This window comes from Rhincodon typus, chromosome 8 (genome assembly GCF_021869965.1).
Source record: "Rhincodon typus isolate 14 chromosome 8, sRhiTyp1.1, whole genome shotgun sequence".
In the NCBI taxonomy this organism is placed as follows: Eukaryota; Metazoa; Chordata; class Chondrichthyes; order Orectolobiformes; family Rhincodontidae; genus Rhincodon; species Rhincodon typus.
In genome coordinates, this window is record NC_063339.1 from 6,552,908 (window position 1) to 6,567,978 (window position 15,071).

The window sequence follows — 15,071 nt, forward strand, 5'->3', positions numbered from 1 at the left end:
TAAGAAGGTAGTCATGTAAATTTCAAGCACCCAAATATAACCTGCATAATATCAAATAGCAAACCTGCATCATGACTATACACGTATTCACAATAATATTTTAATTGATCGCAGTTTCAACTCAGGTATTTACATCAGGACTTCTAACCCAAACTAAAGATATAATGACCTTATTAAAGATATAATGAACTGAAAATCAGCATACTTTGTTTTTAAACAAGTGGAAACAAGGATTAATGCGTACGAGCTGTGCATTAGTGCATTGTGTTTCTTGATAAATCAGAAGTATGAAAGCAGGAACTGAATTGAGAAATTTCAGCTGCAAAGAGGAGTTCAGTCCCAAAATAAGATAACAAATGGTGAAATTTGAAGATCATTTACATTGATATAACAGCTTAATCAGTCAGGGATCAGTTAGCTGAGGCGGCTAGACAGTTGATTTGTGTTGCAGAGTGACGCCAACAGGGTGGAGTCAATTTCCGCACTGGGCAAGATTAGTGCGAAGGTCACACTTATTGACCTCACTCCTTGCCCGATGCGTGATGACCTTCTGGTTAAACTCACCACCAGTCGTATTCCTCTAAGATAGCAGCCCCATGGTCTGCTTGGATTGTGGGCGACCTTACATGTTGAGAGTTTATAGGCAGTCATCATATTGGATGCACAAAATGGTTCATTAACATCCTTTACAGGAGGAAACTGCCACCCTTACCTGGTCTGGCCTCCAGGTGACTCCAGAGCCACTGCAATGTGGCTGACTCTGAACTGCCCTCTCGGCAATTTGGGACAGGCAATAATGCTAGCCTAGACAACTTCACCCACATCCTGTGAATAAATTTTGAAAAAGGGTAGGGGAAACCGAGTGGGGGAAACAGTGATTGAGAAACAAATTGAGAAGCAAGAGTGCGAAAGAGAAATAAAATGCTTCAATTTTGAAATCATCATGCATGAGTTCAATTTCTTCCATTGCCTTTGCCCTTCTTATCTTCATCATCTTGTCTAGGCCTAAAACACCTCTGGAGAATGCTCAGTGCTCTCATTCTGGCCTCTCATTCCAACATTGGTAGTCATGCCTTCCAGCTACTTGGCTCGAAGCTACAGAATTTCCCGTCCTTAGATTTCTCTGCCTCTTTCACCTACGCTCACTTATCCTTGAGTCTCATGTTGCTCAATGTCAGATTCTGCCTTATAACATTCCTATGAAACACTTTGGGGCATTTTGTTACATTTAAGGCACTAGAAAAATGCAAGCTGCCATTGCTTGTTAAGTTTGTAGGTTTATAATTCCTTTCCAATTAACAAAGCTCTAAAAATTACATATATTTCCCCAATTATGTAGGAGCATGCATCTATGACAGCAGGAGAGTGGCCTGTCAGGTTCAGAATACTTAAGCCTCAGAAGATACCTAATGAGTTCTGGGATACCTCACCCACCAAGTATTTTGCTCCCTGTGAGGAGCATTCAAAATCATTGCTCAGCATTTCCCTTAAATCAAGAACCGGTTGTGTGTGAACATCACTGAGACAAGACCTTGCTGAAAGTGTACTGAAGCACCAATATACTACAATAAGGATTTATTGTCCATTGATAGACAAGAACATTATAAAGCGAAACAAGAAAACTTCTAGCAAATTAAACTCTCCGCATATTTTGCACAAATGTACACATTAACTCAGAATGCAATTTTCTTGTGCATTAGTTTATCTTGCAGATATTGTTCAAATAGTAAATGTTAATCAGAGATGCATTCTGAATTCTATTTGTGGTGACTGTAAAGAGACATCAGTAAGCAAGAGATAAAACACTGCTTCAGCATACAATGAAATACAAGCAAGAAAGTTATCGGTGTACACCAAAGCCCTTGAAAGAGAAAAAGAATGCCACGTGACATAAACATGTGCATCTGCATCACAGTATGGACAACAAAAGTAGGCACAATACGACATCAGCCTATTAAGCTTTTGTTGAAACGGCAACCTCAGGAATGAGATAAGGAAGCTAAGAAATTGGAACAAAAAGATATTTAAAGAATTCCTTCGCCCATGTCAATCAATATCTTTACATGCAAACATATCACCTCAATGCCAAGAAAATTCACCTATTGTCCGTCAATCAACACACAGAGTTGACGGGCAAACCACTGACAAGGCTCTCAGCAAATCACAGCCCTCAATACTGGCAGTCCCAGGTCTCCAGAAGCAGGTCCTTAAGTCTGCTGGCTGAGGCCTACTCCTTGGGTTGAGAGGCGGGTGCAACAGTGAGAAGGCAAGTATTTTTTATGCTCTCTTCATAGGGTGAGGTCATGGCAGAGAGAGGCGCTGAGTGAGCTTGTTGGTGGCAAGAGAAATGGGGTGGCTTTCAGAAGTCAGCCATTTGCTGCCCAGCCGTGCCTTCAAAGGCTCTCAGATTGGGACAATTGAAGGTCACCCTCCTTCAACCCAACAGGTAGGTAAGTCCTGGTTTCCCAGTCAGGAAACTAGCCACCTTTCTTGGCTTTTGGGAAGGCAGGCGATCAATATTTTCAAATCAACCTGTTCAGACATGACACACTAAAATTTAAAAAATAAGTGTGGATGCTCGAGACAATAAACATAAATTGCTGGAGAAACTCAGTAGGTCTGGCCCATATGTAGAGTGGCAGCTGTATGTCCCATATGGGAATCTGTACAAGTGATCTGTGATAAAGAATGATATATAAGACACTAAACTGAAATGGAATTTGGTTTCAACCTCAAAGATGCAAGCTCAAGAACTCTGCTACATAGTCCTTATTACACCAAGTCCTGAGGAAGGGTCACCGGACCCGAAACGTTAACTCTGTTTTCTCCTCCACAGATGCTGCCAGACCTGCTGAGCTTTTCCAGCAACTTTGTTTTTGTTCCTGATTTACAGCATCCGCAGTTCTTTTGGTTTTTACACCAAGTCAAATTTGGTTGGCTTGCAAGTAATTCATTTTATTTAGAATGTTAAAATTTGTAAAAGTGAAATATAATTTATGAACAATTCATCTCATGATCATTGACTGAATTCACGTAGATACAGGTAAGCTGGTTAAGATTTATCCAGAATCAAGTTTGGTCTTTTACTGATCTCCAAGGATAGAATAGTCAGCCTTTGTCCTCACTAAATCAGTGATGGAGTCCAAGGCAGTTGGGGATGAAATTCCAATTTTATTCTGTCGAAAGTAAAAGTAAAGTCTCAACACCAAAAACAAGGTGAGCCATTAGTTCAATATTTGAAAAAGAACAATGCATATGGTTACAGCGAGAAGGCAGGAAAATGGGCACTAAGCACAATGCTCATTTGGAAAGTTGATACAGAGAGAATGGTCAAATGGCCTTATTCTCTGCTGTAAACATTGTGATTCTGTGAAGTGCCAGCCATAGCTCAATTGACAGCATCCTTGCTTGTGAGCCAGGGACTTTGACCCCGCAATCCAGACAGATAGTGCAGTGCTCACTGTGTTTGGTACTGGAGTGCAGCATAACCAGAAGCATTGGACTTGTTGGGCTGAATGGCATTTTTCTGCATTGAAAGCCTCTATGCAAATGGGAGCTTGGAATGCCAAGTTAGATAGAATTCTTTCCTTGCTGTAACCATACAGTCCAATGCGCCTGTCAAAGTGAATAATCAAAATTTATTAACATGCCATTTCTTCACAACAGCCCTACTTTTTCTCATGCATCAAATGATCTTTTCATTGGGACAATTATAATTACATTAAATGTCACCACTCTGAACTTGTGCCTCGGTTGTCAAGTGATCACACTTACCATAGATTCACTAATGAGCAACAGTAGAAGAGCTTCTTCTGTGTTTTCTTGAGGACAGAAAATGCTGGAAGATTAAGAGGATATAATAATGCAAATAACAGCTTTCCACCATATTTTAAAATTGGTCAAGAAAAATCTATAACTGTAATTTTAACTTAAGCACTGCTAAAGAGACATATGAAGTCAAAGACTTCCACCTTGTGTTCATCAGGACTAACATGTATGAAATCAAAATCGGAAAGAGTACCAATTTATAGAGTATACCTGATCTGAGTTAATTCAGCTGAGATTGACAACCAGAAGTTCTTACTATACTGCCATGCCAACGTGGCCCAGCCAATCAGCACTCTCTTCTCGTGCTGTATAAATTGATGCTCTCTATCCAACTTTCATTTTTTGCATTTTAGTCCTAATCAGTGAAAAATGAAAAGCTTCAACTTAGGGTCCCTTAGTTGCATAGCCTAACCTCTGTATTACCAAGCAATAATTTGAACATAAGAGAAAGGTCATTTGTTGTAAATTTAAATGAAAACATTAGTGAGAATTGTTCCCAATTCATACTCATACAACGTTGGTTGTACCGTAAAGTAGTTAATATCCTCCCTCATTATCTGAAAAACAGGTTCAATGTTCCCTGGTCAAGAGAAAGCTTTGCTCATCCTTGAAAATCAAAGTCAGTCCAGGAGGAGTGGAACAAGAAAAAGTGACCAAAGAAAAATCTACTGACATAAAACAGGTTTTCTTTCACCAGGAAATTGGTTCATTAGAGCTATCTAATGCCTGTTTTCCTTACAAATTCTCACTCTCAAATATTGAAGTATTTCATGGATAGCTCACCTGAATAGTCTTCATGTCTGAGACAGGGCAGATGATGGGTACATAGCTTAAAAATCATAGCCTTTCCCAATGAAGCATACAAACATGTAAGCAAGAACCTAGTGAATCTTGCTCCACAGCAGGAATGGTGGCTGATTTTTTGCTTTCCACACCCCTCCCCATTTTCTAATTGGCCTGAGTTTTCTTTTCTTTCATTAGAAACCTGTAACACCTCATTACAGCCTTGATTCAATAATGGACAAAAGAGTTCAATTTCCAACATGAGTTAAGAGTGACAATCCTTGACATCAAAGTCATATTCGATTGAGTGCGGTATCAAGGAGCCCTAGCAAAATTGGAATTCAGAGGTATCAGGGGACAAACTCTCTGCTGGTTGGAGTCATTGCTGATATATAGGAAGACGGTTGCTATTGTTAGAAGTCAGTCATCTCAGATCCAGGATATCTCTGCAGGAGTTCCTCAGGTTAGTGTCCTAAGCCTAACTATCTTCAGTTGCTTCATCAATGACCTGCCCTCCATCATAAGGTCAGACGTGGAGATGTTCAGGACCATTGGTGACTCCTCAGATACTGAAACAGCCCATATCAAATGCAACTTGATGTGGTCATTATTAGGCTTGGCCGGCACAGTGGCTCAGTGGTTAGCACTGCTGCCTCACAGTGTCAGGGACCCAGGTTCAATTCCAGCCTTGGGCTACTGCCCGTGTAAAGTTTGCACATTCTCCCCGTGCATACGTGGGTTCCCGCTGGGTGCTCCGCTTTCCTCCCACAATCCAAATATGTGCAAGTTAAGTGGATTGGCCATGCTAAATTACCCATAGCATTCAGGGATGTGTAGGTTAGGTGCGTTAGCCATAGGAAATACAGGGTTATAGGGACAGGGTAGAGGGATGGGTTTGGGTGGGTTGCTCTTCAGAGGGTTTGTGTGGACTTGTTGGGCCGAATGGCCTGTTTCCATGCTGTGGGAATTCTATAAGTGGCAAGTAACATTGACGCCACACAAATGCCAGGCAATGGCCAGCTCCAATAAGAGACAATCTAACCACCTGACATTCAACGGTGTTACCAGCACTGAATCCCACACTATCAATATTGTATTAGGGAGGGGATTCCGTGGTCAGCTCCTGACTCCTCAAAGCCTGTCTACAAGGCAAAAGCAAGCAGTGTGATAGAATACTTCCCATTTGCCTGGACCCATGCAGCTCCAATAACACTCAAGAAGCATGACACTGTCCAGACTGCTTGATTGGCAACACGTTCCACCACCTTCAGTAGCAGCAGTGTGTACTATCTACAAGATGCACTGCAGAAATTCAGCAAAGATCCTTAGACAGCAACTTCCAAACCTAGACGGTCAAGGGCAGCAGATACATGGGAACACCACTACCTGCAAGTTCCCCTCCAAGCCACTCATCATCCTGATTTGGAAATATTTCACCATTCCTTCACAGTTGCTGGGTCAAAATTCTGAAATTCCTTCCGTAAGTGCATTGTGGGTCAACCTAGAGCACAGGGGCTGCAGCAGTTCATGGCAGCAGCTCACCACCAGCTTCTCAAGGGCAACTACGGATGGGTTATAAATGCTGGGCCAGCCAGTGACGCCCACACCCCACAAGTGAATTAAAAAAAAAAACCATGGTTACATGCTGTGTCAGAAGGAAAATATTAGGTCTGCACCTGTAAGTTACATCCTCAGACTTGATATGTGATGTGCTTTGAATTAAAGAGGATAAAAATGAATGATGTGACAATGACTTAACAGAACTGAAAGCTCAAAGCTCATTTAGTCCAATGGTTTTAAAATTCCATTTACTCCATACAAGTCTCCCCCATCTTAATTCACCTGACCTGATCAAAATGTCCATCCATTCCATCCTCCCTCACGTACTTATCCAGATTGCTCTGATACTATTCACCTTAACTATTCTGTGAGGAAGTGAGTTTTGTATTTAAACTACACCCTTCATCAAAGAAAATCTATTTTTCTGATCCATGACATTTGGCTGGTTACCTCAGGACTTTTGAGACAGCAGCTGTTTGAAGACAGATCAGAAGTAGAAATTTTTCACCATGACTTCAACTTGTGCACACACAAATAAAAAGCAGAATGTCCAAGGTAGTGAAGAGTGACAATTAAACCTAATTTTTAAATGCAATGCAGGCACCAAGAAAATGTGCTTCATAATCTGTTACTCTGTAAAACTGTTCAGCACTGGACGGGAAGGAAGGACATCCCCCTCCCCTAGTCTTATGGCAAAGACTGAGCTTGTACTCCCTTGAATGTAGGAAATTAAGAAATGAGCTAACTGAGATGTTTAAGTTGATCAAAGAGTTGAAAGAACAGACAGGAGAATCAACTTCATCTGGCAGTCAAGTGTAAAACAAGGTGTGGTGACGGTACAAGTTTAAACTTAGAGCCAGTCTGTTCTGAGAGATGTCAGGAAGCACTCCTTTACACAGTATAGTGAAAATCTGGAGATCTTTTCTGCAGTCTTCTGCACACTCTACTCCTTTTCACATGTCCTAATCCTGACTCTCCGATACCAGATAACAACAGACGCTAGAATCTGTACTGGTTGACTGCAATTTACAAAGTTTCTGTTTTACATCTGCAAAGCACTCCAGAAAGGAAGCATCAACAAATTTATAACAGCCATATTCCAAAAGTGCTGGACAAACTAGCTGTATTCAAAGTGAACAGTAACTTCCCAGAACTGAAGTATTAGGAAAGACAAATCTGCCAGATTCTATCAGTCAAATGTTCTGTTTTAGTTGGATAATAATTAAAGGCTTAAAAGCTAAAAGAAAAAAAGATGAGGATTGTAGGTTTTGCAAAGAGCCAGCACAGTCATAACAGACTGAATGGCCTTTATCTTTGATATCACCATTCTATGATTAGAAGCTTTTTCGTTAAAGTCAAAATTTGCTCTCTGGAATTATATGGAACTTCACAAAAGAAACACATAACACAATCCAAATGATCCATGTACAGATTTACAAACAAAGCAAGGGTGATGTGAAAATAAAATTCACACAACGAATAGTTCGGGTATGGAATGCATTACCTAGAAATGTGGAGGAGACAGGTTCAACTGAGGCATTCAAGAGGACACTGGATGATTACTTGGTGAGTAATGATGTGCAGGGACATGAGTAAAGACAGGAGATTGGCTCTAAATAACTGAGCTGCTGCAAGTATAATGGGCCAAACGGCCTCCTTCTGCACTGTAACAACACTGTGATTCTGCTGGTGTTTATGCTCTCACAGTCAGAATCACCATCTACTCATTTCTCTCGTCCTAATAAGGTCATGAATTGAACTGAGGTATAATCCCAAAGGCATTTACTTTGCCTTTGACACTGGACAGTGAATGCTGCTTGAAAAATACGTAGTTGAGTCAATCCTCACTAAGCCTTCAAATGAAAGTCTTGTTCTTGAGCCTAACACAAACTCTGTACCTTTACAACTTTCTGGTCTGTTCTTCATACTCTGCCATATTCTTGGTTCAAAACAGACTGTTAGCAACGTAAGCATCTGTTCATCTCAAAGGTGAAACTTAGATTTTCTTTACTAGAAAAGCTTGCCTATTCATCTTCTCTGTAACATCTCTTGTTCCCTCCCCTACCTGTTTGCTACTGAAATCATTACATATGCCTTTGTCACCTCAGGTCTCAACTTAGGAAGGTCATGAAGACTTTGAAGATGATACAAATGATATTTATAGGAATTTGTTCTAAGAATGAGTGTTTAAAAATACTTGTACAGACTGCAGAAGCTGGGACAGTTTTCCTTAGCACAGGGAAGGCTAAGAGAAGATTCAATAGAAATGTTTTAAAACCGGGCGACACGGTGGCACAGTGGTTAGCACTGCTGCCTCACAGCGCCAGGGACCTGGGTTCGATTCCAGCCTCGGGCGACTGTCTGTGTGGAGTTTGCACATTCTCCCCGTGTCTGCGTGGGTTTCCTCCGGGTGCTCCGGTTTCCTCCCACAGTCCAAAGATGTGCAGGTTAGGCGGACTGGCCATGCTAAATTGCCTGTAGGGCAATTCAGGGAGGTAGAGGGTGTATATTAGGTGGGTCATAGGGGGATGGATCTGGGTGGGATGCTCTGAGGTTCGGTGTGGACTTGTTGGGCCGAAGGGCCTGTTTCCACACTGTAGGGATTCTAATTCATGTTTTCAAAGGCCGAAGAATTGATGACCAGAGAGTTCATATTTAAGATAAATGTCAAAAGTTCACAAAACATGAAAAAACAGTTTTTTTTAGTGCCATAATGGTTAGGATTTCCAAAACATAACAAGTTGGGGAAGTGGGTACAAATTCTGTGGCTGTCAAAAGGAAATTGGCCAAATATACAACGAAAAATTGCGGTTACATGAAGAAGAACAGGAGTGACTGGATTACTTGATATAACAGCTGCCATAGGCTTGATAGCACAAATGGCCTATTCGATTCTACAACTATTACAATTATACAGAGATTTAAATTGCTTAACAATCTCATTTTCTGTTTCCTTTTGCACTCTTCAGAAACTTTAGTTTTCGCAAAACTCGGATCAGATTTTACTGCTAACCCAATGAGCCTTCATTTCACTAATTCTCAGTTCCTCTAACATTATTTTTATTTGTTAAGAAACATAGAGTCCATGTCTCTCTGTGACATTGGTTTCCAGGCAGGAGTTCTGATGCGTGCACAGTGTGATCCAGGCTTCGAAAATTCAGCACAGCATTCCGAGTGCTTTGGCAGCTGTTGCAAAGGTGCATAAAGGAGCCTGTCAGATCCAGTCAGCTGGTCAGAGACAGGAAAAGTAGCAGGTTGCTACCTACATTTGCTGTCAATTTTCCTGCTGTTGTTCAGACTTCTGAGACCTGAACGCACTAGTGCCTTTGGAATCAGAAGGCAATGCATCACGTGTGGAACTCCGAACGGCTGCTTGGCTGTATAGCTTAGAGGAAATATTGGCTGCTAGTTTCAGCTGTTGGTTAATTATGGCTAGAAGAAGGAAGAAGAGGAACCCTGACAAGCCGAGAAGGCAATGGAAGGTCACTAGCTCTATGTTACAGAGATAGAGGCTGCCAAAGAAGGTGTCTCTGTTGAGGTAAGAGCTACGTTTAACTCTAAAGGCCCACTGAAGTCCGAGGATCTGTCTGCTAGCTGGGAGCATGGCTAAAGGAAGCCGACAAGCAATACTTATATGGTGAAGCTGTGAAATACTGGGAATTGGAGAAACCCAGAAGCAGCTTAGTAAAACTAGTTGTCTGCATAAGAGTTGGAATTGTGTTCATAAGCAGGTGTTGAAGTCCTGTCTCAGGAATCTAGCAAAATGTAGTCTCCTGTGAGCAGACCAGACCAGTAGGTGAAGCAGTCCAAGACGGAGCAGTTTCTAAATGAGTTCCAATATTAATCTTCAAAAGTAAACAACTGGAACCCCATGCAAAGGAAACAGAGTTGCAATGAGATTCAATGGACCTTACTGTCACTAGCATCTGGGTGAGTTGGTGAGAAACTCATGGAATCTGTCTTGCCTCAGTCTGCTAATTGATGGGCTCTTTAGGGTGCTCGATCACAGTTTGTCTGTTAACTCTGTATAGACAACATCACTTCATTTACTGTATTTTTGATTGTGGACTGAAATGGAAAAATAAAAAACCAAAGATTGTGGAAGGCCCTGCTGCACTTTTTATTTATTCATTCAGGGGATGAGGGCATCGCTGGCTAGGCAGCATTAGTTGCCCATCCGTAATTGCCCAGAGGGCAGTTCAGAGTCAACCACATTTCTGTGGGTCTGGAGTCACATGTAGGCCAGACCAGGTAAGGATGGTAGTTTCCTTCCCTAATGGACATTAGTGAACCAGATGGGTTTTTCTGATAATCGATAAAGGATTCACGGTCATAATTAGACTCTTAATTCCATATATTTATTGAATTCAAATTCCACCACCTGCCATAGGCTTCGAACAGCTGCCAAAGCAACCAGAACATTATCTGGGTCTCTGGATTAACAGGCCAGCGATAATACCACTAGGTCATCGCCTCCCCTTCACTTTCTAAAAAAATACTAAAACTCATTGCAGGTGATGTTGACACTGCTACTTTATTCAAGCAGAGGGGGAAGCTATTTGTAGGTCTGACATCATGGGTTGTATGCAGAGCAAAATATGGCCAGCCATAAATAGCTGATTGGTTTGTGCAATTGTGATGAGGTGTGGATGCAAAAGGGGGTCATCAGCCTGACAACAACTCTGATTGGCTCCTGGGTGGCTGAACAGCTGGTGTGTGTGAAAGATGTAGGGAGAAAGCCTCTGGACTGCTGGGAGGCCAGGATGTCTCTCTCTTTGCAGTAACAATACGTGATGTCTGAAGAAGGCAGTGTATTCCAGATCATAACTTGCTGCATAAAAACAATTTTCCCTTCATCCAGCCTCTGGTCCTTTTGCCAATCATAACTTTGCGCTCGCTCTCTCTCTCTCTCTCTCTGATTACTGAGCCTACCGCAAGAAAACCACTGACAATACTGAACATCTCTTTAAAACCTTTCCTCAGTCATCTCCAATCTAAGAATAGCAAGGCCAGGTTCTTTAGTATCATTCGACTTTGATCTACAGAATAATTTATAATAAATAGAATTAAAGAAAACTAAGCTGTGGATTTGAGCTTATTCAATAGCCTACAAAATTAGCTATGCCTCAGCAAAAGAAACTAGCACTGGCTTCTTTTAGAACAATCAACCTCTTTCTGAAACAGCCAGGTAAATCAAAGCAGAAGCTGATATGGCATCTGCTTTAAAAGGAATAAAAGTAAGCCTCAAAATAAATTGAAATGCACCAATTTGCTGCTGGTGGCTTAACAGGATTAGATAGCATGCACCTTGGGAAATATATGTTCATCATCAACAATCTGTATAACTGAGCTTCTGTCCCAGCAGTGCGATCAATATAGGCAATGTAATTTATCATCATAAAACCAAAATCATTTTCAGTGCACACCATCAGATGCATTTCTGCAGCTCTTAAGGATCACAATTATCAATGCAACTGACATTAAGGACACTTTAATTAGTTAAACCATCTGGGGCCAAACATTCATAAGCTTCAGTACCAAAATACCTCCCAAAGCAGCTGATATAGTCCATTCTAAAGCTTAATGACGATTATTAGGTTTTATGTGAACAAAAACCAATGGTAACAAGAAGGAGAAAACTAGAAATTAGCTCACAATAATACTGAGACTTTCAGGGTGCCACTGAAAAAAATAGACAGTATCGAATGATTCATCACTCTTCAAGTGCTAGACCTACCAGCCTGTCCCTGAAAAGTCAACTATCATTTTTGTTCTAACAAAATTCTGTAAGGATCCAAAATTTCAATTAAAAACTTTTCAATAATAGATACCAAGTGCCATTTTTCTTGCCCAATTTGTGTGGATAGATCATTCAAAATCATCAACCTCAATTTATGTGGAGGACACTTTACACCATAAAGCCAAGCTATGGAACTGAGCTACATAGCCCAATAAGGTGATGGAAATTTGGAGCTCTTGCTCTCAAATGTACTGCTGAAGACAGGAGTCAAGTGGAACCGAGATTGTTAGATTTCTGTCTGGCAAGAGTTTTATGGATTATAAGACAGGATTTATTTGGATGGCAGAATAGATCCAAAAGGATGAAAAGTATGTTCTCATCCTCCTACGACTTACCTATCTCCAGCATACACTTTTGGCCTCCTGCTTAATGCATAATTCTTGGTGTTAGAGCTCACGTGTAGCGGGTCATCCAGTAGCGAATGCTGTGGAGGATCTTCCAGTGGATTCCAGTAGCTCTGCTCACACATTCCTCGTAGTAGTATTTCTGCCAGTTGTCTGGCAATTGTCTGCAAGGTACAAAAATGCAAGAAAAATGTTGGGTATAAAACAAACAGAAAACAGTAAACTTTTAATATCGGAGCAAATTACTGCAGATGCTAGAATCTGTACTGAAAACAAAATGCTGGAAATAACAGCAGGTCTTCATCAGAGCTGATGTGAAGTGTGGAGTGGGCAGCATTGATGCAATGGCAGGAGGGGGGTTTGGGGATAAAGTGCTAGACGAGAAAGGATGTTGATAGTTCAGATTAAGTGATCAGAATGTGAGGGAAGAACAGACAGTCCCACTGGGATAGGGTGGGGGAAGGAGAGAGGATATGGTGACAGAGAATGTAACAAGTAAAGCTAAAAGGAAGGAAGGAAGGGGACTGGATTCACAATTTGAGGGTGCTGAACTCAATATTAAGTCTAGAAGGCTGTAACGTGCCTAGTCTGAAGATGAGATGTTGTTCCTCCAGCTTGCACTGTGATTCACTGTAACACTGCAGCCTGCCGATGACAAACAACTGGGCATCCGAGCAGGACGCTGTGTTAAAATAACCGGCTATGGGAAGGTCGAGTCATGCATGCGCACAGACTGAAGATGATGTTCGGCAAAGCTGTCACCCACTCTACGTTTGGTTTCTCCAATGTAGAGTAGGCCGCATTGGGTGCAACAAATACAAGACATAGGATTGGAGGAGGTACAGGTGAAATGCTGCTTCACCTAGAAATACTGTTTCAGCCTTTGGAATGGTGAGCAGGGAGGTGGTGAAGGGGCAGGTGCTGCACCTTCTGCAGTAACACGGGAAGGTATCATGGGAAGGGGGGGTAAGTGATGGTGGTTGAAGAATGGGCTAGGATGTGTCCCTGAGGAAAAAAACTCTGTGAAATGCAGACAGGAGAAGTGACGGGAACATGCTTTCTGCCCCAGCACTCCACCCTCCCCACCTAACACCCCTGCCCCACCCTTTGCATAAATGCTGCCCTCTCCTCACTTCACATCAGCTCTGATAGTCATCTAGACTGAAAACGTTAGCTTGCTTTTTCTCCATGGATGCTGCCTGGCCTGCTGTCATTTCCAGCACATTTAATATCATTGGTTTTATCACCACTAAAAATAAGTATTTCAAAGGCAAACTCTTGTACAGGGCTTACTACATTTTTGTTTTAAATTCTTCACCTCCAAATTCCTGCTCCAATTTTATCCTTTATACCTCTTTTTCTGAAGTCCAGTCTCTAATTAAGGACCAGGGACTTGAGAACAGTATTTAGACTGCCATTCCAGTGCAGTACTGAAGAAATTGGAAGTGACTCCTTTGGAAGGGACATTATCCCTGTCTGTTCTTTTATTCTGATGTTTTGAAGAAAAAAAATTCTCACTGGTGTTCTGGGGTAATATTTATTCTTCAGTTAATTGTTCAATTTGCGGCACTATTCAAGGAAGAGTGAGGAGTTTTTTGATGCCTGGCCGACATTTATCTCTTAACCAATTCCTCTAAAGGAAAGTCTCTCTCCGAGTTAGAAAGTCATAGGTTTAGAGTCCTGAAACACAAGCATAAGAGGGACACACCCTATTATGGTGTTGAGGGACAGTTACAATGTCAGAGTTGTCATCTTTTGGCTGAGACATGAAATCATCTTCCCTCTAGGAGGGCAAAGAAGATTTCAGCATTAAGTCAAAAAGTGAGGAAGTCATTCTTTGCGTGACCAATAGGTTTTCTTCATTCAACATTATTTTAAAAAATCTGGTCATTACGGCATTACTATTCATAGGGGCTTGCTTTGTGAAAACTGGGAAGCTATGCTTCCTATATTACAACACTGACTACACATTCAAAGTACGTCACTAGTTGTAAGATGTTTCTGGATGTCATGAGATAGTTTGAGGAGTTATATAAATAAGTTTGCTTTCTCTTATTGAAATAACTACACGGAGGCCAGTATTCCATCAACAAGTCACTCTTTATTTAAACATACATAGTACTTGACACCGGTCCGGCTTCCTCAGAGCCAGCTCTCAGATTAAGCAGAACCTCTGACACTCCTGCTTATATCTGTCAGCCAGGGCTCCTTGATTGGACCAGATTAACATCCTCAATCAGGGAACTCATACTCTATGAGGCCCACCTGGCTGACCTCGTTACAAGTACTACATTTATCTTTAAAATGAAAGGGTGTGTGACTGCTGAAGATCTGCTGAGGAATACTCAAGTAATATCTGTCCAAATCAGAATCTCAGAATTGTTATGGGGTAGGAGGAGGCCATTTGGCCCATGCCAGCTCTCTCAGCATTTTGATAGTGACAATGTCCTGTGTTTTTCTCTTTTCCTCACTGTTTTCCTTCCTTGGCTGTTCTCAATAGCAATCTTCCATGATAATAATTAGTAAAGTTCTGCACTTTTATAAAACATCACAGGTATTTGAACAATGGTGAAGAAAAAGCCCAGAAAAAATGGTCAAAATCACAGGTAGTGGTGGTTGTGGGCCTCCTACCCCAAACATCCTCAATCAGGGAACTCATACTCTATGATCCTTCGTCTTAGGATGTACCTTCTTCAGCAGTTACCCACGCTTTCATTTTAAAGATAAATGTAGTACTTGTAACGAGGTCAGCCAGG

The 15,071-nt window shown here is 41.4% G+C and overlaps 1 protein-coding gene across 1 annotated transcript in view; it reads right to left on the bottom strand.

The window, feature by feature from the left end:
* ttc7b (tetratricopeptide repeat domain 7B) overlaps positions 1-15,071 on the bottom strand; it is a 301,097-nt gene that overhangs the window by 208,032 nt on the left and 77,994 nt on the right. Inside the window, exons 4-5 of the mRNA XM_048599973.1 lie at positions 12,307-12,479; positions 3,775-3,838 (exon numbers count right to left, since the gene is read on the bottom strand). Coding sequence (XP_048455930.1) covers positions 3,775-3,838; positions 12,307-12,479 — 237 coding nt within the window. The remainder of the gene's footprint in view (positions 1-3,774; positions 3,839-12,306; positions 12,480-15,071) is intronic.